Source organism: Myripristis murdjan, chromosome 9 (assembly GCF_902150065.1).
Source record: "Myripristis murdjan chromosome 9, fMyrMur1.1, whole genome shotgun sequence".
Taxonomy (NCBI): domain Eukaryota; kingdom Metazoa; phylum Chordata; class Actinopteri; order Holocentriformes; family Holocentridae; genus Myripristis; species Myripristis murdjan.
The window spans coordinates 8,416,687-8,443,316 of NC_043988.1; the positions used below are offsets into that span (position 1 = coordinate 8,416,687).

The 26,630-nt window shown below is 39.5% G+C and overlaps 1 protein-coding gene across 1 annotated transcript; it reads left to right on the plus strand.

The window, feature by feature from the left end:
- Positions 1 to 22: 22 nt before the first annotated feature.
- npffr1l2 (neuropeptide FF receptor 1 like 2) lies at positions 23 to 26,499 on the plus strand. Its single transcript, XM_030061209.1, has 4 exons — positions 23 to 275; positions 21,755 to 22,118; positions 23,310 to 23,409; positions 23,718 to 26,499. Exons 2-4 carry the CDS (start codon positions 21,791 to 21,793, stop codon positions 24,730 to 24,732), a joined length of 1,443 nt encoding a protein of 480 aa, XP_029917069.1. The 5' UTR covers positions 23 to 275; positions 21,755 to 21,790; the 3' UTR covers positions 24,733 to 26,499.
- Positions 26,500 to 26,630: the final 131 nt, after the last annotated feature.

The following is a 26,630-nucleotide window of genomic DNA, read 5'->3' on the forward strand; positions in this document are numbered from 1 at the left end:
AGAGTCAGACTGAGGAGGAGAACCAGAGGAGCAGAGGCTGAGCACGGGGGCATGACAGGAGCGCACTTTGCTGGAGCCAGTCATGTGAAGTCGCTGTGGTGTCGGTGCGGACGGCCGGGAGATGATAAGTAGCAACTTCAATAATATTAGACTGGAATCTGTAGACTGCCAGGAAGCCGCGGAGGAGGCACAGCACGAGTAAAGTCGCTCCACGTTCATCTACTCTTTCTCCAGCCGACTCCTCGCCGCAAAAAGCCTTCTCCGACAGTAGAAAGGTAAGGTCATTTTATACACTGTCTGTTTTTTCTTTTAATTTGCTCTTTTTCTTTCCGTGCGCCATTAAAACACAGATTCTGCCCCCTTCACCATCCACTTTGTGTGTGCACTTTAATTACTGTACGTCCTTTTTCCCCCAAATGGTAGCTTTAGCACTAAGCGCTGGCCTCGGCTGCGGAAAACAGTCCCGTAAAAGTTAAAACGTTTCAACTTTTCCAGACAGCATCCTGTTCACCTTTTGTTCACTAGTCCTTTTTTTTTTTTTTTTGGTCCCCCGTCAAGCAGGAGACACACGGCTCTCTCATCACAGTGTAACCTGTTGGTGCCATTTACAGTGCATTTGCCTGTGTGTTTTGTACTTTTCGAAAATGGCGAGGGTGTTTTCGACGTGACTGTGAGTAATGTTGTGGAAGTTACCCTGTCAAAATGTTAAAATGATCGATGAAGTGTGAAAAGATGTCTATTTAACAGAAACACGCCTGTATTTATCTGTAGCAGAAACCATATGCCGTGTTTTTTTTGATCAGGCTGTGTCAGTTAGTGATTAGTGACATTTTTAAATATTACAGTTACCAAAACAAACAAACAAACAAACAAACAAACAAACCTGTTAGTTAATGAGTGAGCAGCTGCACACCTGCTGCGTGTGTGTCTGTGGGGTGGGGGGTGGGGGGTGCGGGGGGCAGGAGACCAGAGTCAGTGGAGGAGATGCTGAAGGGATAGAGATGTGGCCTTATGTAAACGAGGTGACTCACTGTCCTTATACATTTGATTATAGGCTACCTACATTTCCATAAATATTGTTTGTAGGTAGCGGAAGGTGGGTAAAGAGCTGCTTAAGATGGTGATGGTGATGGAGCAGTGTGTGTTATATTATGCTGCTATCAGGGCAAAGCTCCTTCTTAGTGTGCAGTGTGTTCCTGATGGAGCTGTTTCAAGGCCCCCACCGTCCTGTGCAGGGGGTGTGAGCTGGTGTCTAAGATTGGTGTCAGCGTGGCTAACATCCTCCTCTCACTCACCTCCCCTGTTGAATCCAGAGGACATTCCAGGACAGAGCTAGAACTCTTGTTGAGTTTTTTTCCCCGTCTGTCTCTGAGCTTCCGCTTCCCTCGCAGACGACTGCATGGAAAGCAGCAGACACCACCACAGTGTCCCAAAAAGGTCCTAACAGTGTCCTGCACTCTCCAGAGGACCCCAGCCTCCTCAGCCAGTGAGGGTGCCTTTGGCCCTTGTTGTACAGAGCAGTGCAGATGTCGTAGATCTGATATAAAACTGTAACTGTCTGTGTAGTGTGTACTGTGTCTGCACATTATATATGCACATTCTAAATGGGAGAGTTTCCAGCCATTCAAACTGAGGGGACATGTGGCCCCTCAAACTTTTTTAAGTCAGACCTTTTGCTGCAGCACAGACAAGTTACTTCTCTAAAAATGAGGCTCTAGTGCAAAAATCAGTTGGGTTCAGCCCGGTCCCCATCTGTATCAGTTAATTCCTGTTTTGTGGCGTCTCCTCTGAGACAGACAGAGCACCTTCACCACAGCCGTACAGTCAACACTGAGGCCGAAAACACAGGAGGGGTAGAGTGGTGACACGCTGCAGACAGCAGACTGATGATTTTTTTTTGGCTGGGCCGAGGATTGGTTCAGAGTAAGAGACTGGTGTGTCTGTGAGTGATTGAGTGATCAAAAAGAAATCAAAGTTACACAACTGGTTGGCAGACCACAAACGTTGGCCACAAGTGGTCGGCCGTGTGGTTGACTTTCCCTGTTGGCTGTTGCTCTTTTAAAAAGAGTTTCCCACTGCAGTACATTCCACATTTATCAAACGCAGACAAGCAGAAGACAGAGAAAAAGAGAGAGAGAAAGAAAGGGAGAAGGATGGAAAGAGAGACAGTGTAAACGGTGCTGAGAAATACATCCATGTATACATACAATCTATGATTGTATGGCTGCGTCACATGATCAGTTTTAGTGGAACTAAGAGTTTGTGTTTCAAATATTTTTATTGGAAGCAGATGAGCACAAGTATCGCAATTTATACAGATTAAAGAACTACTTCAGTTTTCACATTTTTACTGAACAGTGCACTCTAACAACAAACAAATACATAATAAGAAAGGGAAAAAAATACAAAACAACACAGAGACAAAAACAAATTAACAAACAAACAAACAAAACAAAACAAAACAAAAAAAAGGGGGGTGGGGGGTGGGAGGGGCGTGCTAATTAGTACCCAGTGTGGCTAGGGAGCTTTATGAATTTTTCAATTTATGTGTTGTTCTGGAAATGAAATAATTGGTGACCAAATCTTTAAAAAATGTTTCAATTTGTCTTTCAAGATAAACCTTATTCTCTCTAAATGTAATGTATCAGTCATTTCGGTAATCCACATCTTTATTGCAGGATCTTCAGCTTCCTTCCAGAATTTGAGAGGAAGTTTTTTTTTTTTTTTTTTTTTTTTTAGCATACAATGAGCCCTTAAATGACAAAACATTGCTAAGATACTGATAGGGTATTACAGTCTCCAATATTCCCAAAATGATCATCTCTGGATCTGGCTCCAATGCAATCTTCATTGTTTTGGAAAAGATGCTGAATATTTCGGCCCAAAAGTGATCTAATTTAGGACAGAGTACGAAGCTGTGGATTAATGTGGCCTCATGGAGCTGACATTTGTCGCAGATAGGGGTAACATTGTGAAATATTTTACTCAGTTTGGACTTTGAATAGTGTAACCTATGTAGTACTTTGAATTGTATCAGGCAATGTCTGGAATTGATGGAGCAGGTATGAATATATTGTAAGCTTTTATCCCATGTATCACTTGATACTTGCCGATCAAGCTCATCTTCCCATGCACGTTTATATCTGATGACGGTGAGACAATATTCTGTACAATGCTGTAAATATAAGATATCGACTTCTGTGTATCTGCCCGCTTATTCAGACATTCATCCAGCTTATCAGGGCTTGCAGTAATGTAGTCATGAATATATGTTTTCACATAGTCCCTAACTTGGAGGTATCTGTAAAGGCTGCATTTGTCTAAATTGTATTTTTCCTTGAGTTCTTGGAAAGAGGAGAAGGTCCCGTTTGAGTACAAGTCACCAACAGTAGTGATTCCATAGTTCCTCCACTGAGTAAATGCACCATCTAGAGTTGAGGGTTTAAAAGAGGGATTTTCTGAAATTGGTAGAAGGAAAGACATGTCTATTAATTTCAGGCTTGATTTCTACTGCTTCCAACTATGAATGGTATTGTGAATTATAGGATTGTGATCATATAGTGATTTACTCAGAGATGTTGGAGACAAGACAATTGCACCTATGGAAAAAGGCAGACAATCTTCCTTCTCCATTTTTAACCAGTCAGCCTGTTGGGGAGAATCATCTAACCAAAAAATTACAGACTTAATATTTATTGCCCAGTAGTAAGACAAGAAATTGGGTAAGGCTAGTCCACCACTTTCTTTAGTTTTGCACAGGTGGCGTTTATGTATTGTGGGGCTTTTGTAGTTCCATATGAAGTTGGTGACAGTAGAGTCAAGTTTCTTAAAAAATGATTTTGGAATATAAATTGGTATTGACTGAAGCAGATATAGTAGCTATGGGAGAAAAATCATTTTTATAGCATTTATTCTAGCCAGGAGGGAGATGGGAAGTGTTTTCCAGAATTCAATGTTAGATTGGAGTTTTGTGGTTAGCCGGGGGAAATTTTCTTTGAATAAAAGTGAGTATTGTTTGGTGATGTAAACACCTAAATATTTGAATCTTTCGGTTACAATTCTAAATGGAAACTGATGGAGCAAGGTGTCCTGTATGTTTATTGGCATAAGTTCACTTTTAGCCCAATTTATTCTATAGCCAGAAAAAGTGCCGAATAACAGATTTGGGATACTGGCCTGAGGATTTGAAACATATAGTAGTACGTCATCTGCGTAGAGGGAAATTTTATTTGTGGTATGTTTAGTGCTGTAGCCAAAAATACCTGGATGGGACCTGATACTCTCAGCAAGTGGTTCTATGGCTAATGCAAATAGCATCGGTGAGAGGGCGCATCCTTGTCTCACACCTCTGGATAAACAGAATTTTGATTATAGTGTTTGATTGGTTAGAATGCTAGCATTGGGTTTTTTTTTCACCCAATTGAAATTTCTCCAGCACTGCAAAAAGGTAAGACCATTCGACTTGGTCGAAGGCTTTCTCTGTGTCTAAGGCAATGATTGCAAGTGCTTTTTTGGTATTCTATGTGAATAAATGATGTTGAACAAATGCCTCAGATTAAAAAAGGAGTGATGCTTGGGTATAAACCCAGTTTGGTCTGGGTGCACTAATTTGGCCACAACTAGGCTAAGTCTGCAAGCTAAGGTCTTAGCTTGGATTTTCTGGTCAGTATTTAAAAGGGCTATTACCCTATAAGATCCTGCCTCCTCAAGATTTTTATCTTTTTTAGGGATTAATGTGATAACTGATTCTTCGAGAGTAAAATTACATTTTTTTGTAAAACTTATTATTGAACTTTGTAAAACTCATTACTGAACCCATCCGGGCCAAGTGTCTTCCCATTTTTAAGTGATTTAATAGTCTCTGATATGTCCTTGGATGTTATCTCTGAGCCTAAGTCTTTACGTTCCTGCTCACTGAGAATCGGAAGGTTGCACTTATCCAAAAAAGTCTGCATTGTCGTCACACTAGATGTTGTATGGGATGAGTAAAGGGACTGATAAAACTGTTGAAATCTTTCATTAATGTCCTTTGGTAGTGAGAGCAATTCTCCTTTTTCTGATCTGATTTTATGGATCATCCTGTCGCTTTCTAATTTACGGAGTTGTCTTACTAAGGAACATTATTTTTACCACATCATCAGCACATTTGCTGATGTATGATGTCACTAATGATGTGTATTCTTCAAGGTCAATATGGTTCTCCTGGGTAGCAGTATCTTTGAACATCTGCCAGTCTGTGCATTCAAAACAGTCCTGTAGAGCTGCTGTAGCTTCATCTGTCCACACTTTAACTGTTTGACCCTTTTTGTCAGCTGGATGTAAGTAGGCAGGAGAAGCAAGGAGATGTGGTCTGACTGGCCAAAATGAGGACGAGAGAGGGCTCTGTAGCTGCCAGGAACATTGGTGTAGACATGGTCCAGTGTGTTGTTTCCTCTGGTGGAGATGTCGACGTGCTGGTGGAATCTAGGCAAAACAGTTCTGAGGTCCGTTTGATTAAAATCCCCAGCAACAATAATAACAGCATCTGGTTGTTTTGCCATGTGACTGCTGATGACTTCATACAATTCCTGGAGTGCATTTTTTTTTAAATTTGCATCCGGTGGAATGTAAACAGCAGCAACAAACACACTGGTGAATTCTCTAGGCAGGTAATATGGCCGACATCTCAGCAGTAAAAACTCAACGTCAGGTGAACATTTTTCATCCACTCTGACTGCACCTGTGCACCAAGCATCATTGATGTACACACAGAGCCCGCCCCCTCTCGTCTTACCGGAGTTTTGTGTTCTGTCAGCCCGGAACAGGCTCTGCCCGTCGAGTGCTAAAGCCTCATCTGGTATGTTGTTATGGAACCACGTCTCTGTAAGGATGAGAGCACCGCAGTTTCTGGTTTCTCTTTGCTGGGTCAGCCTGACCCTTATCTCATCCATTTTATTTTCCTGCAACCGGACATTTGCCAGGAGTAGGCTGGGTAGTGGGACAGCCTTGGGTCCAGGCCTTCTTAGCTTAAGTCTTACGCCGGCTCGTTTCCCTCTCTTCCTGGGTCGACCACACCACTTGCGATGATGTCTGGTCCGAATGTTTTGGTTGTCGGATCTTGAGATGCCGAGAGCAGAAATCGTCTCAAGGTCTGCGGCACTCAATCCAATTATTGCACTTCCTCTTCTGATATTGACGAGTGTATTACTGTCATAAGTAATACACCCACAAGTGACATGATTCTCAGCAATAAAAACGAGAGAATCGCTCCTCTTTATTGAGGGAGCCACCAGCTGCTGCATGTATATGCGCTGCCGTTGCCATGAAAAAAAAAAAAAAGGTTAATTAAACAGAACATGAAACAAAATTTATTTAGAAGTATGACTTGCCACTCTGATTAAAGTCCAATAGTGTTACCCATTAAAGAATATTGAGGCCCCATCCAACTGTATATCAGTAACAGGTTTAAAAAGGAATGCCTTGAAGTTGTAATACATAAAGTAATATAGAATTGTATAAGCCAAGACACTCAGAAGAGTGAGTAGTAACAGCTTAAATCTATTTGTGAACCTCAAAACACAAAATGAAGACCCTCCAAAAGTCCAGCCTGCCACCCAAATGAAGGCCATAAGAATCCCACACTGGGATATTGCTCAAGGCCTGCTACACTTGCAGTTTGACAGCATGTATACAAAGGTAAAGCCCTGTGGACTGGAGCCAACAGAATAGCTCAACAAATATTATAAAGGCGTTGTTAAGTAACTCCAAGTTATTTAGCACAAAACATTAAAGTATGAGATTAGTATGAGAAACAGGCATAACCCCGTGATGGTTATTATCCAGACTGTAGTAATTTTACCACATGCTAAACATTAGGATAGGAGGAAAGACATAGCCCGACCTTAGCTTAATCTTTGGTGGCTCTGGCAATGTTCTGCGCATACTGTAGAGCCTTTGTGGGGTCGGTGAAGATAGTATCCATGCCGTTGTGGGAAACGCGGAGCTTGGCAGGGTACAAGAGACCAAACCTAACTCCTGGAATGTCCCTCAATATGCTTCTCGTCTTGGTGAAGTGTGCCCTCTGTCTGACAACCTCCAGTGGGAAATCCTGGAAAATCCGAATATGTTGTCCTTGGTAGGATAGATTCCTGTTCTTTGCCACTTTGCAAAGTATTTCCTCCAGCGTGTGGCAGTATTGAACCCGCAGGATCAGATGCCGGGGGGGTGCGTTGTCATCCGGTTGGGTTCGCAGCGCTCTATGGGCTCTGTCAAGTATGGGCTTCTCGTCAAGCGCCAGCACATCTTTGAGAATTTGAGCAGTGAAGTCCCGGACATTTTGGCTGTGTTCTTTGCCCTCCTTGATGCCAGCGATTCTCAAGTTTTGGCGTTTTGAACGCCCTTCCAGGTCTAGACATTTTTCCGATAGTTTCATCACCAAGCCGGAGATGTGCTGAACTTCGGCTTTCAACTCGTCGGTGGCATCGGAGCTAGTAGTAGCAGCTCGCTCTAGCTCTTGGATAGTCTTGCTGTGGGAATCTGAGGTGGCCTGAATGGTTTCCAGCTTGCAGTTGATATCGGTTTCCAAGCGTTGAATTTCTCCTCTTAGAGTCGTGGTCACCTCTTCTCTGCGAGTGTCTATCTTGGCGCAAGACGTTAATAGCTTGTAGAACTAGCGTTTGGCTAACGTCTTCCTCGCGGGTCTGGATCTCGTGCAAGGCTGAGGCTTCCGTGAGAGCCTCCTCTCCGTCCTTTCTCCCTTTTTGTTTTGGAGGCATTGTGGACCTTTTTTCTTTTTTCTGTCTTAGTCTGTTGATATTTCGGTCTCTCCACGTACTTTGGAGTAGCAAAAGGCAATTTTTGTTCTGTTAATAGCGAAATTTAGTCGGAATAGTGCAGAGCTATCAAAACGTATGCCCTATCCCATCATAGCGCCACCGGAAGTCCTCAGTGGAACTAAGAGTTTCACTGGAAAAAAATCATTTTCTTGTCAGCACTCCTGATTTTTCCCCCTATTTTTCTCTCTTTCTCCCACTGTGTATTGCTCCTGTTAATCTCCCAATTTCATAGTGATACAAATGAAATGGCTGATTTCAGCTTTGTAAATGTGGCAATAGAATCACAGACTTCTCAAAAGTTGGAGAGAATGAGGGCGACATCTGAAACTCAATGACACAATCGGTGGCAGGATAATAAGCAAAGCATAAGTTCCTGCTGCTAATTCATTATTCAAATTTGTTTATTGAATTTTCCAATTATATATAGAGGAAAAAATAAAATACACACATACATATGACATAAGAAAACCAAGGCTCAAAATATAAAAAAAAAAAAGAAAAAAGAAAGAAAAGAAAAAAAAGAAAAAAGTCTAATAAGTATTGGGGACATTCATGTTTCATGTACATTAAGTGTAGTCTGTAATTTACCTCAGCTTGGTGTTAGCTCTTCTAACATCTACAAGAGTACAATAATCACATGAGTTTTAAGGGAATGTGTCAGCTGTTTACTCAGCTGACACTCATATTTTCTGGCATTTGTCATACCATATATTTATCATAACTATAATACAGAAGGTATTATCAAACCTCAGTCCAAAAAAAGAAAAATAAATGCTGACCCTTAAATCCCTTAAACTCTACTAAACAGTATTGAGAGGTGACAGGTATTTTAAATCAAAGTAATCGAGAAATCGACTCCATAATCCTAAAAAAAATTCTGAGCTGAACCATGCGTTATGTGATTCAGTTTCGCCAGTTTAAGATGTGCCATAACATCCCTGACCCAACATCATACGCCAACTGTTTACACTACTTCTTTATATTATAATTTTTGTTATACTGCTTCTTGCATGCACTATGTTTATCCGTGTTTTTGATTTCTGTACTCACAACATCCATTGCATGTCTGTCTGTCCAGGGGAGGGATCCCTCCTATGTTGCTCCCCTGAGGTTTCTTCCTGTTTTTCTTATTTTTTTTAGGGAGTTGTTCCTCATCCGATGTTAGGGTCCAGGGACAGAAGATGTTGTACTTCCTGTAAAGCCCTTTGCGACAAATTTGTAATTTGTGGTTCTGGGCCATATAAATAAATAAAATTGAATTGAAATGAACATGCATGGGAACAGGGAGAAGCTGACCTCCAGCCCAACAAAATCAGTTGTCTAGCTAGAAGTGTTGAGAAAGCTGTGGCCTCGGCTAATAGCAATGATAGGGTCTGGGTTCATATCCCTGTCACAAATGTAAGATAGTGTGTCAAAGATGGAAGACCAAAAAGGGATCAGAGTTGTGCACGACCAGAACATGTGGTATAAGGTGGCAGGGCCCGCTTACATCTAGAGCACAGGTGAAGATTGTGTAACACTTTAACCTGCAGTAATCCATGGTGAATACAAACAGATGTTGAGTGGATCCTCCAAGTAGTGTCTGAGATTTCATTTGCAGAATCTTCTTCCCATAACTCCTTTAAATGATCAAGGGTAGGTGAGGCTGCTGTTTGAATCGTACTATACAATCTAGATATAAGGCGCCTGTCAAGGGCATTTAAGCGTCTACATTCCTCTATCCAATTATCAGGTGGAGAGACCGGGAAGCTAGGCTGTAGTAGTGGTAGAAGGCAGAGCTTGTTTCTGTTTAAAAACTGTGACCATATTTTTAATGAGCCAAGAACAACTGGCATATTAGTGTGTCTGTGTTTACTAAGTAGTAGTGCCAAACAATAGTGCCAAGATGGACTCAGGAGAAGCACTGTTTCATTCCAACTGAACCCAAACTGGTCCTTTACCTTCACAGAGACCCAACACCCAGAAGGATAGTTTCTGGATATTTGCCACCCAAAAATAATATAGAAAATTTGGGAATACCAAACCCCCTTCCTCCCTCATCCTTTCCAAATATGCTCTCCTTATTGTAGGGATAGTCTTGTTTAATATAAAGGTAGATATAGCTGCTTCTAATTCCTTAAAAAATGCCTTTGGAATTTAAACTGGTACCGTCTGAAACAAAAATAAAAATCTGGACAAGAATCTGGACATCTTCACCGAATTAATTCAAGTTGCAGAGACAAGCTGCTGGACAGAGACAGAACTTAATTACGCTATTGAAGTTATTATTTTAATTCATAGGCTTCTGAAATAAATAAAAAAAAAAATCATCACTATTATAGGCCTAAGTGTGTAAATGATGAGACCTGCTCTGACCTAAATAAGCCTAAATTCACAGTTTTTTTTTAACCCTCCTATTATGTTTGGGGTCAATTTGACCCCAACCAATGTGCAACGTCTCTAAATAAATGATTAACATCTTTTTTTTTTTTTTTTTGCTTCATATTTAATTAGTTTTCCTAATGTAATGGGTACTACTGGGTAGACATGAAATTCACGTGATGATATGTTTTCAATGTCCTGTACACACTTTATAACGCATCAGTTATAAATAACAAAAATCTGTACTTAGAAATAATATAAAGCCATTAAAACACCAAAAATTTATATTTCTTAATTAATATTTCAATAAATATTCAATTAATATTTCCAATTTTAGGTCAGTCACTTAGATTTTATGGTGATTTGCATATTTTTCCACAGTAGCGTAATAGGAATACTGAATGTATAAGTGGGGGTGGGGGGGAGTTATGTTTTATTTAAAGGGCTATTTAGGTAGTCAACAAAGAAACATAAAGTACTTTGACCATTAAAGTAAAGAAACATAAACTTTGGTACCAATTTTAGTTAAAATAATTTTGTGGAGGTTTAAACTGCTGAGGTCAAATTGACCCCAAACATAAAAGATGTTCGTAAATTTGAACATAACAGGAGGGTTAACTCATTGTGTGTGTGTGTGTGTGCGTGTGTGTGTGTGTGTGCGTGTGTGTGTGTGTGTGCGTGTGCGTGTGCGTGTGCGTGCGTGTGTGCGTGCGTGCGTGCGTGTTTGTGTGTTTGTGCGTGCAGGGATGTGTTTGTGCGTGCAGGGATGTGTTTGTGCGTGCATGTTCATGTGCATGCGTCTGGAACATCTGTGGAACATCTGGTTCCACAGATGAAGATTAATAGAGTTAATTAAAAGTGCTCAAAAGCATTTAAAACTACTTCAGCACACCAAGACATTTTGGTCCTGTCTGGTGTCACCAGACAGGTATGAAATAATCTAATTTTGTGTGTATTGGCAAACCATGCTGACATTTTCCATCTTCCAATAATAATTTTCAGCAACTATTTTCTGGTCATTTGCTGTTTCACATTCACCTGTAATTTTCTCAGAGCATTAAGTACACAGGCAAGACATACAGGCAAGCAGTCCTCTGAGAGATCAAGAGAGGTTTAAAAGTGATCCTTTAACTACTTAAGTATATGCACTCGCAAATACTGAAGCAAAACATATATTCTGAGTTACCTTTGAGTTACCGTGACCTGTGTAAGAATAATGATAAAAAATAAATAAATAAATAAATAAATAAAACAATATATGTTCCACTTAACCTGCATGTATGACACAGTCCTCAATTTTAAATGAAAGTTTAAACATGCAACATTTTGGTCATTTCCACCCCTTCATAAATTAATGAATCATAAGTAAATTACATGTGGAAATGATACCGTAACATTTATGTTGCCGTGTTACAGCAAGTGTGCAATTAACATGTTTTTCCCTGACATTCATGATCATGGTATATAAATCTCTAAAAAGCATGCTACTTCTCACATACCATGTGATAACTCACAGCTCAGTGGGGCTGAATTGTGGGTTATAAATATTTTATCATATTTATAGTTCATCTTTTTCCAGTTACTTTACAGCAACATTTGAGACAAAGCAACATGTGAGACCGAAACAAAAAGATTACTCTTGACTGAAAGAGAAGCCTGATCAGTGAACATCAATTAGAGTGGGGATTTTTACTCTGAAGATAAAAGCAGGTTTAGGTTAAGGTTTATCTACCTACAACCGTGACATCAGTGCCTCTTCCAAGCAGGAGGGTGACCCTTCTAAATGTGAATTCCTGCTTTGTTTTCACAGAGATTGTCGACATCAGAGCCAATTTTATTCAACCAATTTCCAATCAATTTCCAACCAATTTACCTCCAAAGCCATCACTTAAATAGCCCTGTCTAAGTTTCCATTTTTTATCAAAGGTTTCAGGAAAAGTAGTTTTTAATCAGTTGATGAGCTTTTTTAATGAAAATAGAATTCCAGATAAATTCCAATCACACTTTCATTTACACACAGCACAGAGACAGCTTTCATCTTGATCTACTTTTAAATTCAGGTGCAGGGCTCTGCTCGATTTAGTTCCTCTTGACCTCAGTGCTGCTTTTGATACTGTCCGTCATGAGCTTCTTTTAAATGGTTTGAGGGAACGGGTTGGTATCTCAGGCGCTGGTTTTAAATGGTTTAAATCTTATCTGTCTAATGAAACGTTTTCAGTACTGCTGGCTACTCTGGGACCAGGTCTTCTCTCACTTTATATGTTCCTGTTAGTCACACATCTTTTATGGGTGACTCTCACAAAATTCAGATTTAAAAGATTTAAAAAAATTTTAATATGCCATTTTGGACATAATTTTCTATCCACATCTGAGATTAAGGTCTGAATTTACCATAAACATTATTTTTGAAATATTTTGTAAATAATTTCCTATGTATTTATTTACATTTTTGAGATGAAGACCATAAAAAATTATCATTACCCCAACATGACATTACCTCAAATATATGGTTAAAAATGTGGATTTTTGGCTATTTCTAAAGTAGATTCATATTAGTCATGCTGAAAGCTATATATAACTTTGGAGAGATCATTTTTTCATTTTTATTATTTTTCATAATATCTGTATTTCATAATATCCTTATGTTTGCCCTGCCTTCTGCCCAATGAGCACAGGGAAAGGCTCCAGCAACCCCCCCATGACCCTTGTGAGGATAAGCGGTTTGGAGAATGAATGAATGAATGAATAGCCATATTATTTCTCATTACCGAAACAAACCTCATAATTTACAGCCTTTTTTATTTTAAAATTTTACTAAAAAATAACATACACATTTTTTGTGAAGCAGACCTTAGATAAGTACTATTGTATAATATGTATATACATTTTCAAACAAAATATTATTATCTAATAATTACGAATTTTGTAGAAAAAATACCTGTTGCGGTAATGAGAATGACATTTCGGAAATAAGAATCAGTATTTCGGAAATTAGATTAAGTCTTATACATAATATAATATATAATATATATACTATAATATATATACCAATCACTCCAAATGACCCAAATAACCAAATCCAGCTGCAAAATTGTTTAACTGCAGTCAAAGAGTGGACGCATCAAAACTACCTGCAGCTCCACAATAATTAAAGAGAGATACTACTACCTGGTCCACATGAGGCAACTGAGGTGGCCTCGTTGGCTCCCTATATGGTCTGCTAGAATTGTAGCCGTTATATTTGACTCTAACCTGACTTGACTTTGACTTTTGTGACCAGAGGGGCTCGGGCTTTCACATTTAGGAATACAATTCCTATAGACATTCGACTGTGTAAACATTTAAAAAACAGCTGAAAACCTACTTTTTTAGGATGTACCAATGTCTAGTCTCTCTCTCTCTCTCTCTCTCTCTCTCTCTTTACATGTGCAGACATGTAATCTTGTCTGCACATTTGTTTTTTTTTATCTGTTATTTGTTATCATGTTTCTTTATTATATTGTTTTGATTTGTTTTTATTCAGTTTTGTCAGGAGAGAGCACTCCCATTGTAGATGTACTCAGTACAATGGAAAAAAAGATGGAATTGTGAACAGATTACCAGAATAAATTTACCAGGCACAATAAAAGGCACAGTAAACATTTTATTTTTTTTTATCTGAAATGTCACAAACATGCATGGTACAGCCACAGCAATTGTATGGCTTCCTTTTCCCCTGCATTTGACATTTATCCTCCTCTAGGGAGAGCTGGAATTAGTCTGTCTCAGCTTCACGCCTCAGGTGAAGACCACAGCTTGAGCTCCTACAGTGAATATAAACAAGGACAGTCATTTAACTGTAAGACTAAATGACTATAAGAATGATTGCAGTTATTGGACTGGACTGTAGTATCCTTGCTTTTGGCACCATGACAATTGATTGTGGTCAGAATTACTTACTTCACTGTTGTGCTCTACAGACCTTAAGGTCACATGAGGAACCACTCTGTTACAGATCCATTTGATTTTCCTTCAACATTTGTCATGCACTTCCTCACTCTTTCCGACTGCCAGTCTTCCATATTCAAATCATGCTGAAAGAAAAACTGGCTTGTATTGCTTCAGTTCACCGCTTTTGTTTCCACAGTTTGTGATGCTGGATGAGAGACGTAACAGCCTAACAACTGTCACATATGCTGTCTGTAATTGTCACCAGTAGGTTGGTGTGAGCAGTTTTATCAGGCAGTTGTTATTTATAGAGCAGCTAGTGAATGCAGAGCAGTGTGTTTACCAGTGAGCTCCCGCTAGTTAAAATAAGATATCTAATACAGCAATATAAAGAGGGTTAGGCCAACAGATGATTGGACATTCGATACAAGGAGGTCTCGTTGCAGTATGACATCTTTTAATCATTTTTCCCATTCAGCTGTTGAGGGTTATTGATGTACTCACGGGCCCTGTTTGCATATTGGACAGCAGTGCTCCCTGCTTCCCTGCAGGTATCAAAGTTCTTCAGTGAAGCAAGTGATTTTCAGCATAGTGGTCTGGCCAAACTAATAACTGCAACCATTCTTGTGATTTGATTTAACATTATTACACCTAATGGCCACAGTGCACTTGACCACAACAATAAAACTATAAAAGAGCACTGAAAGAACCAAAAGCAGACTTTACAATAAACATAGAAATAACATTAAAAAATAAAGTGCCTTAGTATGGGTGCATATATAATGTATGTTTGATCAAATATAACAAGTACGCCAGTGCTTTATAGGTGTTTTGGGGGATGGAGGGAGCTTGATTGGAGTGACTGCCAAGAGCTCAGTTTTAACTGTTATCATGCTGCCTGGTGTTGGAGTGCACACTGTATTTCCCTCATGCAGGTCTTTAGGGCTCTGTGCAATCCAAACCACATATGTTAATCCTCCCCCCAAGCACTTCACATACATAGCAAAGTATGTTACATGTAAATGTGGAAACAAAGACACAGAGCTTGACATTTCTCGTAAAAAACACTGATGGATTTATGTCTCCATGGATGTAGTCAAAATCATATTTGTCACATTCCAAGATCAAACCCCCAAACTGTCAAAACCAAATCAAACTGAAACCTGAGACCATTAGAGTTGTTGACCCTGACACCTGCTCCAAAATAATAGGCCACCAGCTAGAAAGCCTCACCTCATTCCATGAACTGCAAAGTGTGAAAAAAGCCAATGCTGTCCCGGACGGTCTGTCACACACTCCACCCACAGCCTGTGAGCGGCTCTGCTGCTCGGGATGGAGATTGTTCGTAGGGGGCCCACCTTTTCCTCAGGCTCTCTGCCTCCTGAGCTTTTCCCCCAGCCTCTTCCTGGACCTGACATAACCACATCAATGCACTGTTGTCCTCAGGGGCGATTCATGTTTATTCAATTCAACTGATCAGCAATATTAGCAATCACTCTTATAGAATAGCAATATTAATGAGACACATATTGTTTACTTACATTAGTAGTTATTAGCAATCAGATCTGAACCACAAACTTTGTCATCTGATAAAGAAATAAGGTAATGCAAGGAGGTTACACAGCAGCAAAGCATTATGGAGCATCTTTGTGTAACTAGCAACAACCTTAGACCTTTTTGGATGGAGGAGTGTGTGGAGTGCCCTGGGTCAGCTGAGGAAAAAAAGACCCATGTGTAAATCTCTACTCTTAGTTTAGAAATCAGTGGTGCCTTCATGTAAGATCTGTCACAAATGCAAACTTGAATGAGCAGAACTATTTACGAGGCTATTCATCTGTAGGAATTTATCAACTAAGACAGATGAGGTAAGAAAGTAGTGTATGCCAAAAGCTTAGCAATAACAAAATAATTAATACAAGTAGAAAAAAGACACTTGCACAGTGGATACATGTTGATTCAGCATTCAGATTCAGAATTTAAATTTTAGTTCAATTTCCAGGTTTGTTGGCTTGAGGAAGTACGTTGAAAAGTACCTGAGTAATAAGATGCTGAGTCTGACATTTGTTCAGTGTGCGGTGTCTTTTTTTTTTTCCAATACCACTTCTATGTCTTATTTTCTACATCTTATTTTCCTGGATTCCAATAACAGAAATATAATTGCCAAGTAGCTGTATTCTTAAAGCAAAAAAAAAAAAAAAAAAAGCAGTGCTTGGCAGGGTCTGGTTAGTAACCTTGCGCCAAGAAGATGTAACCATAGAGTACTTTCACATGTACTTGTCATGGCATGGAAAAAAAAGGGTATCAAATTTTGTTTTTTTTTGATGAAAGTCAAAAGCAGAGGGATGAAAATTAAGTTTAAAGAATTATGTGCAAACTGATAGAGTGACAGTGAAAGCAAAGCTCATTTCAAAACAGACGATGAAGAATGATGGCAAGGCCATGACTGAAAAATACTGCATTATTCATAATTTAATGACATTAACCTGTAACTTTTAATTTTATAGCTTCTCTAGAGCTTCTCTATATCTTTCTAGCTTTTGAAACATCTCTACAGTGTTGGGTCATTTAAACTCTAACAACACATACAATTTAATGAGCTTTTTGTATGTTTTCCATGTGAGACTTGTAACTTACATGTTACTCTGGTGTGTCAGCTACTCAAAGAAACTGATGAAATCTCAGTGTAAATGACTGTGGATTCTGAGTGGGTGCCTAATATAAGGTGAAGGCATGCCTATTCAATTTATTATTTATTTGTATGAAGCAAAAAATAACCCACACAGTATTCAAAATCTCGCTATTCTGCTGATGTCGATAACTTTTTGCCCCACTCCATTTGGATGACATAATTGAAACATGCCCACCTTCTTTTAAAGTGACCCTGGTTCCTGAAACAAATTCTCCTTTTTCTCTTTAAACTGTGAAACAAAAAAAACAGCACACTTAGATCTGTCTGCAAGATCCATTATGTCATCCTCTCAGTTGTGCTAAGCTTTGGTCTCAGACCTCCTTCAGTGCATTGAGTTGCTGAACACATTCAGTGCTCTGGATGACTTTGAAACTCCATGTGCTGCATATGTATTTGCTTTTAAATTTGTCTTACAGTTATTTCATGTTTCAGACCCCATGAAATGAAATTGTGCTTCCCAATTTTATGTATTCCCCGTCAAAAGAGGAGACATGGGCAGGGTAGACGGGACAAATCACTCGAGTTTACAAGGATTGAATATCAGTCAGCTAGTTCTGTTTTATGGGTAGGGTAGAGGGAAAGATTGCTCAAAAATATGTGAAGACTTTACTGGCTGGGATTATTTACATGTACTGTTGGCAGCATGAGGTGAGCATGATTAAATACAACACACTGTCAATCAGGAAGTAAAAGCAGTCAGGACTTGAAAGCGATTGAGAGTTACCAATGAAGTCTAGGAAATGCGTAGAGGATCAACAAGATAAAACCTCTTTGAAGAAAACTGAAAAGCCGTAGATCAAATTTCACAGTATGCATGCATGATGATGGTCTTCAGCATATTCCCAGCCTTGATTATGAATGCACAGAGCAAAACCTTGAGCACAGGTGGTTCATTCTGAATTGCTTTTCTAGCAAGCCATCGCTTAATTAACAAATTGTTGCTGTTGCGTTGGAGAGCTTTTTTTTTTTTTTAGCTTATGTAACAGAAACATTATGCCAGGTGACAGTGCTTAATTAATCAATGTATAGCCTGTATACCTGGGGTTCAGTGGCACTGTTGCCAACTTGGTGACTCCCTGGCAACTTCATTACTGAAAAATTACCAGAGACAGATCTGGTGACATTTTTGGACCCTGGGGAACAACGTGTATTTGTATGAACACAGTTTAGCCCCCGTCCCTCCACTGAGAGTCATTCATATATTGACGTCCAAGAGGGCTTGTGACATCAACTAGCAGTGGTGCAAAGAGTGCTAGAAATTGCTACTCAAGTTCTTGTTACTTTGATGTTATGTGACATGTAGTGAGAGAGCTGGCAGCAGTGGGGATCCCACACACAGTGGGACAGGTCTGCAAGAAACTGAAAAAACGGAGGTGTCAGTACAAGGCACACAAAGTGGCGTCCAGAGGAAAATTCAGTAGTTCATTTTACAGTAGTTAGTTTGTGCTGAGTGTGCAGACTTTAACCACATGCTTCCTGCTTATCACTTGCGTGCATTGATGGGATATGTTACACCAAGCGGGCAGGTTGTAAGGCATGACTGTGGGGCTGTTGGCACGAGAGTGGAAACACAAATATTTTCATGGTTTGAGGCTTGAAGATCTCTTTGCACCATTTGGCTCAAAGATAGACCTAGTTCATAGTGGCGTGACAGTGGAAAGCCAGCTCTTTAGAGTATAACTTAGAGTAACCTTGTGAGATGTGGGGCCCTATCTTGTGCCACCCGCTATCCGCTGCCACTACCCGCTACCCGCAAATTGCGGATTTAGGAACTTCCGCTATCCCTAAACGGTATCTTGCGCCACCCGCTACCCGCTATCCGTTATGCCGACTCCGTCATTTGCGCCTGGAGGTGTGTCCGTGGGTGTGTTTCATACGCTATCCCTAAAGTTGCTATCTTGCCACCCGCTATCCGCTATCCCTAAAGTTTGGGCTGTTATGAGAGCGCGCCCAGGCGGCTTCAATGCGCAGTGTGACTTGGGTCGTTTGGGGCTGGCAGGGGGTGTTCTTGCCCATTCCTGATGACTTTTTGTGATTGTCAAGGACTTGCAGATATTTTCTCACACTGGACGGATGCTTCAACTCCAAATGCCTTTTCAAATTTGAAGTTGACATGTCCACCTGCTCTGAAAGTGTTTTTCAGTGCACAGAAAGGTTAGATTTTTGCTGTCGGAATCTATGTAGGGCCCTATAAAATCCGTTTTATTTTTTCCCAAATTCCGTTTTTTCCGTTTTAATTTTTGGAAATTCCGTTTTTTCTGTTTTAATTTTTGGGAATTCTGTTTTTTACCCTTTACTCTTATTTTACTACCAAAAAAAGTGTGTTTTTAATGTTTATGACTAAAATGCACACAAATGAAATAGAAATTACCTTAAATTAATTGAGGTAACAAATAAACAACAATTAATTTATTTATTTAACAATTACGTTGTTATAGCAATAAAAGGATGAATTTATGGTGAATTAATGATTGAACAATATGTTAAATTATTTGTTTTAAAAATGTAAATTACTTATCAAACAGACCTAGCAATTCAGCTACCAATGAATGAGTAATAGTATGCTTGTGATAACATAGATTGAAAAATAAGCCGAAGTGATACCTCTTCTCTGAATAGACAAGTTAAGCCAGTGTGCTGCTGTTAGCCAGTGAAAATAGTGGCAACTCTTCGCGTTGTTACACAATCTATGTCAGTGCGCTGCTGTAGCTGGAAAGTTTCTCTGCCTTTTGGACTCGAACGGTGCCGGTGCAGCTGTTGTAATGTTTTTTTCTTGGTGGTGCAGGTGCAGGTGAAACGACTGGAGGGGTTGTGCCACCCAGATTTGCTTCCCTCCATGTAATTTTCCCCAGACATACGTTCATATTCCACACAAAAACAGCATTTCATTCAAATTATGTCAAATTCCGCAATATTCAGTGTTAAAAAGGAGAAGGGAAATTCCGCAATAATTGGACCTAAACATTGGCAATCTGAACGAGTTCACGTTCAAGTTCTTTATTTACAAATATGTTGCGTTCAATTAAACGTTCTTAGAAAAATGAACGTGTTCAATGAACGCGTTCTTTTGAACTCGTTCATGCACAACACTGGAGCCAGGTGTGAGCCGAGCTGCAATTTTGGACATCCATGGTAGCTTTGAGGTGGGTCTGTGATTTGGTGGAGAGGAGGGATCAAAGCTGGACTTTCTGAGGAGTTTCCACTTGAGCATTTTTAAAACAGACAAGGACGTAGCCAGAAGATAAGACAGCTATTTATAGTAGATGATAAATAAGGGCCAACTATTGGCATGATCTCCTTCAGTAGTCTTGAAGGGACCATGTCCAAGGAGCAAGATAGAGACCTCATATGTTTAACAGTTTCAGAGAGCGAAGATGGTGACATGAAACTGAAGGCACTGAAGCTTTTGCCACCCGTTATTAAGGAAGGAAGCCTGTGCACAGGGACGTGTTGGGCTGGGCTGCTCAGTTTTTTTTTTTCTGTCAAATCAGCATAGAGACATATGTGCTATGTGCAGTATTAACTGTTGAGTTATATCTTTTCATGGGTTAGGGTTAGGATTCATGAGATTTTACATGAGATCGAAGTAAATCTGCAGACATTCCATTTACACCATCTCTGAGCTCTTTCTTCAAAGTACCAGTGTGTGTCATTTAACCGAGGGAGGCTCTTTTTATGATTTTTAGATGCAGTTCTGAAAGGCGTGACAGAGTCAATAGTAGCAAAACAGAGGTCATTAAAAGATTGTGCTTGAAGATCTGTGTCAGGGTTAAGAGGTGGGTGAAAGGAGTGAGAAAAATACATTCAGAGGTTAAAAAGCATGCTAAAATGACAAGATAAACAGTGGTTCTTAAGTTCAACACTCTTAACGTAAGGCTGCGCCTTGTGCTGAAAGCGGATGTGGTTTCAGATGGCGAGCTTCGAGCGCACCTCGGCGAAGCCTTTTGGCACAAAACTGTCACTGCGCCAAGCTGAATCTGTCGACACCTCCCCCTGCTGCGCCGCCTCTCCCATCTCAGCGCACCTTGGTCTGCCAAAATACCAAACTGTGCACGCCTCAGGTTGCGCTGGTGCAAACTAGCTCTGCGGGGGGTTCGCCTCACTGCGCCACCCTGCTCTGCGCCGGGAAACTAGAGCCCTTAGTTGTTTTTAGACAGAAGCAGAGATGGCGAATTATGAAAAAAACATTTTGCATAGGTGGGTGATAAACTAAAAGGAAAAAAAATTGTCTGTTGTATACTAATAGACCCTGTATACAAACACCCCCCCACTTGTATGGAGGACTAAAAGGGACAGAATGAAATAAATAAATACATCTTTAAATAAATACTTAAAAGTGTCATTAATTAATTAAAATGGGAATTAAATAAATAAATGTGTCATTAAATAAATAAATATGTCATTAAATAAATAAATGTGGGTGACTTTGACAGATAAAATTAATTCATGAAGCACTGCAACACCGGTCCATGAAATAATTAAATAAATAATGAAATAATTATATATATGTTTTTACATTAAATGAACTGGTATTTTAATGAATTAATGACATTTAATGACACATTTATTTATTTAATGACACATTTATTTATTTAATGACATATTTATTTATTTAATGACACATTTATTTATTTAATTCCCATTTTAATTAATTAATGACACTTTTAAGTATTTATTTAAAGATGTATTTATTTATTTCATTCTGTCCCTTTTAGTCCTCCATACACTTGTGGGGTAGAGGGGCTATGCTCAGTGGCTGGTGTGAGTGCAGGAAATAGACACACACACGGGGCACTGTTTATTGAGCACAAGGTGTTAGCAGATAAGGCATGTGTACCCTGGCCGCTGGGGGTAGACTCTTAGCTTTGTTCAAATGTTAAGCATTGAACATTTGGTTACATTTTGTGTACGCTACCCCCAAATTCAATTATGTGTCCTTGTCACCATCTGATTTTCATTGCAGAATCTGTTACCACGACGGATAGAGATACTAGACAGCATGGGGGAAGGGATGGAGTTGGAGGGATCAGTCACCACAGCATCTTTTTTTAACACCAGCTTCTATGGCCCTGATGATACTAATGTCACCAACATCACCTACTTCCCCTACTATCAGCATTCTCTGCATGTGGCTGCCTGCTACATCCTGGCCTACCTCTTCATCTTTCTGCTGTGTATGGTGGGGAACGTGCTGGTGTGTCTAATTGTGATGGGAAACCGGCGAATGCACACCGTCACCAACCTCTTTATCCTCAACCTGGCCATTAGTGACCTGCTGGTGGGCATCTTCTGCATACCCACAACACTGGTGGACAACCTCATCACAGGTAAAGTCCACCTTGGTGACTCCTCACCCATCTGGTGAGGGTCACCTGCAGTGAAGTCATCACTCAGAGTTGTTTTGGAAGCCAGGCTTGACAAGACACTCTTAACACATGTCCACCAACAGCTATGTGTCCCTGAGCAAGACACTGAATTGCTTCCTCATTGTTTACAAAACAACCAAAAAAATGTACTGTTTTCAAGATTTCAGTTTTGTTTGCACATACACACATGCAGTTCTAATAGTTTTGTTTATAATGGAAAGCTCAAAAGTATCAATCACTTTATTGGCTTCATCAGTAGTAAAACTTGCATTCACACTTTTATAATTGTAGGGCTTTTTCTTCACTTCTTTCTTAGATTAGATTAGATATCTTTATTTGTCATTTTTATGCGCCACATAAAAATGAAATTATGTTTCACACGACTACCAGTGCAAGGAGATCAGTGCAATTCAATCAAACAATAAATAAGATAAAGGGGAATAAAAACAGTGGTTAAAATGGTTAAAATCAGAAAGAATAAATAAATTTTAAAAAGTTCTTAGTTTCTTCTTTATAAGTTTCGACTTTATAATAAATTCATAAAATCAAAAGACTTCTTTTCTTGTTGATTGTTTTCCAATCAATTTTTAATTCTATCAGTCTTCCTTACAAGTCTACAGAGAATCCAAGGACAGAATGGCCAGAGATAGTTAAAAAGAGGTTAAATGAAAGGATTGGTTTTCAGAGAATGAATTCAAGTTTCTCTTGTAAGCATGGCAATTCCTTCTCCTTCTGCCCCACTAATTTGATGCTATTGGCATTGAGATCTGTGGTGGAAAGGGAGGAGGTGCGGCAGGAGAGGGTCATATGTTGAGCAAAAGTAAAACACTATACAGCATTGAAAGGTTTACCTTTAAAAAATGTCAATTTACCTACTTAAACACTTGCAGTTAAAAATATGCAGTCATATTTAATACTTAATATTCTATCAGAAACAAGACCTGGATATTGGGTGTTTCTAATATCTTAAATGCCAAGCCCTTCATGTCATCCTAGCACATGCTGGCAGAAATACATCACCAGTGACTGCGGGACTGTGAATACCTTGGAGTATAGAATAGGATCGAATGGTGCTGCAGGCAGAGGAACATGCTCCCCTCTGCTCTCAGTGTTGCCTGAGGCTCTGCTGATTGTCTTGAATTGTCTCCATAGGCTGGCCCTTTACCAACACTGTGTGCAAGATGAGTGGCTTCGTGCAGGGTGTGTCTGTGTCTGCCTCTGTCTTCACTCTGGTGGCCATTGCTGTTGAAAGGTTAGTTATTGTTTACCTTTTATCTGTTGTAATCCAAAAGACATATAAAACTGGTATTTTAAATACATCATGATTGCTCAGTGTATTTAATTTCTGATTGTTAAGTGACTGAATAAGAAAAATGACAAAATATATACAGCTTTTTCTTTTTCTTCTTATTTTTATGTATTATCATTGTTGCTGTACAAGGTTTGAGATACTTACTGTTTTCTTTTGCCCGTTGTTCTCTCTTGGGTTGGTGTTTATCTCAAGCCGTAGGAGCTAATTAGTGTCTTTGCTATCTTTTTTTTTCTCATGCAACACTTCAGGTTTCGCTGCATAGTGTACCCACTACAACCCAAACTGACCATACTTGTTGCCAAGGCAACCATAGTGTTAATCTGGGTGTTAGCAGTGGCGATAATGTGTCCTGCTGCAGTGGCATTGACTGTGGAGAGAGTCCCTCACCACTATATGGTCTACAATGCAAACGTCACATACCCTCTGTACATGTGCTACGAAGACTTTGCCAACCCCCAGATGAGGAAGATCTACACGGCTGTGCTGTTTGCCCACATCTACCTGCTGCCCCTCACAGTCATCACGCTGATGTACGGAGGCATTGGGGTGAAACTCTATTCCTCTGCGGTGTCCAACAGACAGCCACAGTTGGATAACGCCACGGTCCCAGTCCCAGGTAAGAGGGGTGGCCGGCCAATAATATCACAGAAAAAGATCAGGGCAATTAAGACGCTGATTCTGGTGGCCCTGCTTTTTATGCTGTCCTGGTTGCCACTCTGGACTCTGATGATGATGACCGACTATGCAGGCTTGGATAGGGACCAACTGGACCTTCTGACCAGCTATATCTTTCCCTTCGCCCATTGGCTGGCTTTCTCTAATTCCAGTGTCAACCCCATTATCTATGGTTACTACAACGAGAACTTCAAGAGGGGCTTTCAGACTGTGTGCAAGTCCAGGCCCTTCTGCCGCCCAGGAGGGTGTTGGCTTTGCAAGAGGAAGACCAGAGAGGCCAAGAAAGGAAGGTCTGCGCAGGTTTCCTGTAGAGGCAGTGGCATCAGAGAAGGCACCATCATTCCCAATCATCTTGTTTTGGGAGTGAGAAATAGAGTCCATAATGACAACAACCTGACTGACACTGTTCGTCTAGAGTTGGAGTTGAAAAGGAGTACGAGGGTAGGGTGTGTGGAGATCCACACAGAGGGAAGCGGTTCAGAGCGGGGTTTGGAAATAGCTGCTGTGAATAAGAAAGGGAAGACTGGTGAAGAGGCGGATAGAGTTTGTTCAATGGCAGTTTCAGTGTGCCATGCATGGGATAATTAACGAGCATTTAAAGCTGCTCCTCTAGAATTGTACCAAATAATGTCATGGTGTGCTGGCCTGTAGTCACAGGAAAGAGACAAAATGATCAAGAATCAGGTCCAGTGGATCTGAGGGTCACCACTGTCTGAACAGTGTGGTCACATTTAAGAACAGAAAGTGGAAAGCCACACAATCACAGCTTTCATGTGGGTTATTATATTGCAGAGTGACACAAATCCACTATTTATCAAGGGTGGAAACAACACTAAAATATCAGAAGTACGGTGACTGGCTGACATTTTGAATATAGAAAAATTGCTGGTGTAAAATCTACTGAAATCTACTGAGGTCTGAGATTACTTTATTTCAGTTATTGTACAATAAATAGATAAATTGTTTTAAAAAGTCCACTTTTTCCCCAAGTGGTCTAATGGAAATGAGTGGACACGGTGAAAGGGTGAAAGACACACATTATCAACAGTATGACCACTTTAAAGAGAAAGATAAGTGGCATTTTACATTATAGTGTATGTTACAGAAGAGACAACCTAAAAATACAAAGTTACTTCAGTTTCGAGTGAAATCCAGATTTTATGTAGCAGGCCACAGAAATACAATTTGAGCTACTTAATGACCTTATCTAGCAGCTAATTATTATTAATATTAATTTGATTTATTTATTTGTAATATTGATGCTGGCCAATAGCCCACATACTTTTTCTTCTCCATCACAATGAATGAAATAACCTGTACAAATAACTTTTGTAAAATTTCTCAGCATACTCCTGAACCAGCAGTCAGTGCATTAACTAGTTCTTAGCAGAATGATTTTTTTGGCAGCTAAGGTAAAGAATGTATTACGTTCATTGGCCACTGAGCTGCTAATAAGCAAACCAATATTATATTCTTTACCCTGTGTTTGCTGTCAAAACTATATTCCATATTTGTAGTTATTTATTTATTTATTTGTTTGTTTGTTTGTTTGTTTTTCTTGAACCATATAGTACTCCCATTTGTTAATTGTAATTCATGTAAATCATGTACTTGATTGTTTCTTGCATTCAGTCCTTTTAGAGCCCTGATCTCCATCAGCCAGTGTACTCCTCTGGCTCTAAATGCTGCTGTGTTGGTGGTTCTTCACAGCCTGCAGAGGTGGCAGCCACAGTTTATACAGCTGCATGTTGGCAGATACAAGCCCATAAAAACTTTGACTGGTCCCCTCGGCTCTTCTGTGTTTCTGAGCCACATTTCTGTCACTTTCCATATTATGAATTCTAGATACAACTAAACATTACTATTATTTATGCAATGACTTAAATTTATGCAATGTCTAAAAAGTAGAAGGTAATTTACTTGAAATTGATCTCAAAACAAGAGTATGAATTAGTTTCTTTGATTAATGTGATAATAATAATATTAATGATAATAATAATAATAATAATAATAATAATAATAGTAATAATAATATAAAGTGCATAATGTAGAAAAAAAACATGAATTACATCAATTTTGGGGACATGTTGGGACATGTAGTTTCTGGAGAGACCATCATGATCTGTTTGCCAACTGGCCAATTTCTGTGCTCATGCAGAGTTCTGGAAATATGTATGCTGTAATGAATGTCATTTCACATCTAGTTAAACATAATAACTGGGTTAGGGTTAGGGTTAAAACATACTGTGCAAAGAATTTATTTCCACCCTTGGTATTTATTAACATGGATAACTATCATACAACATTAGAAACCAAAGAACCAGAAGTGTAGTGTGTGATGCAGATGACAACTGGGTCTCACATAATATATTTATTAGTGGTGTCAAGAGATTAAAAAAATTGAGAGATTAATTAATTATGATCTGTAATTAATTGATCTAATTAATCTCTTTTTTAATCTCACCTAAAATTGCTGAGAAAAGCCC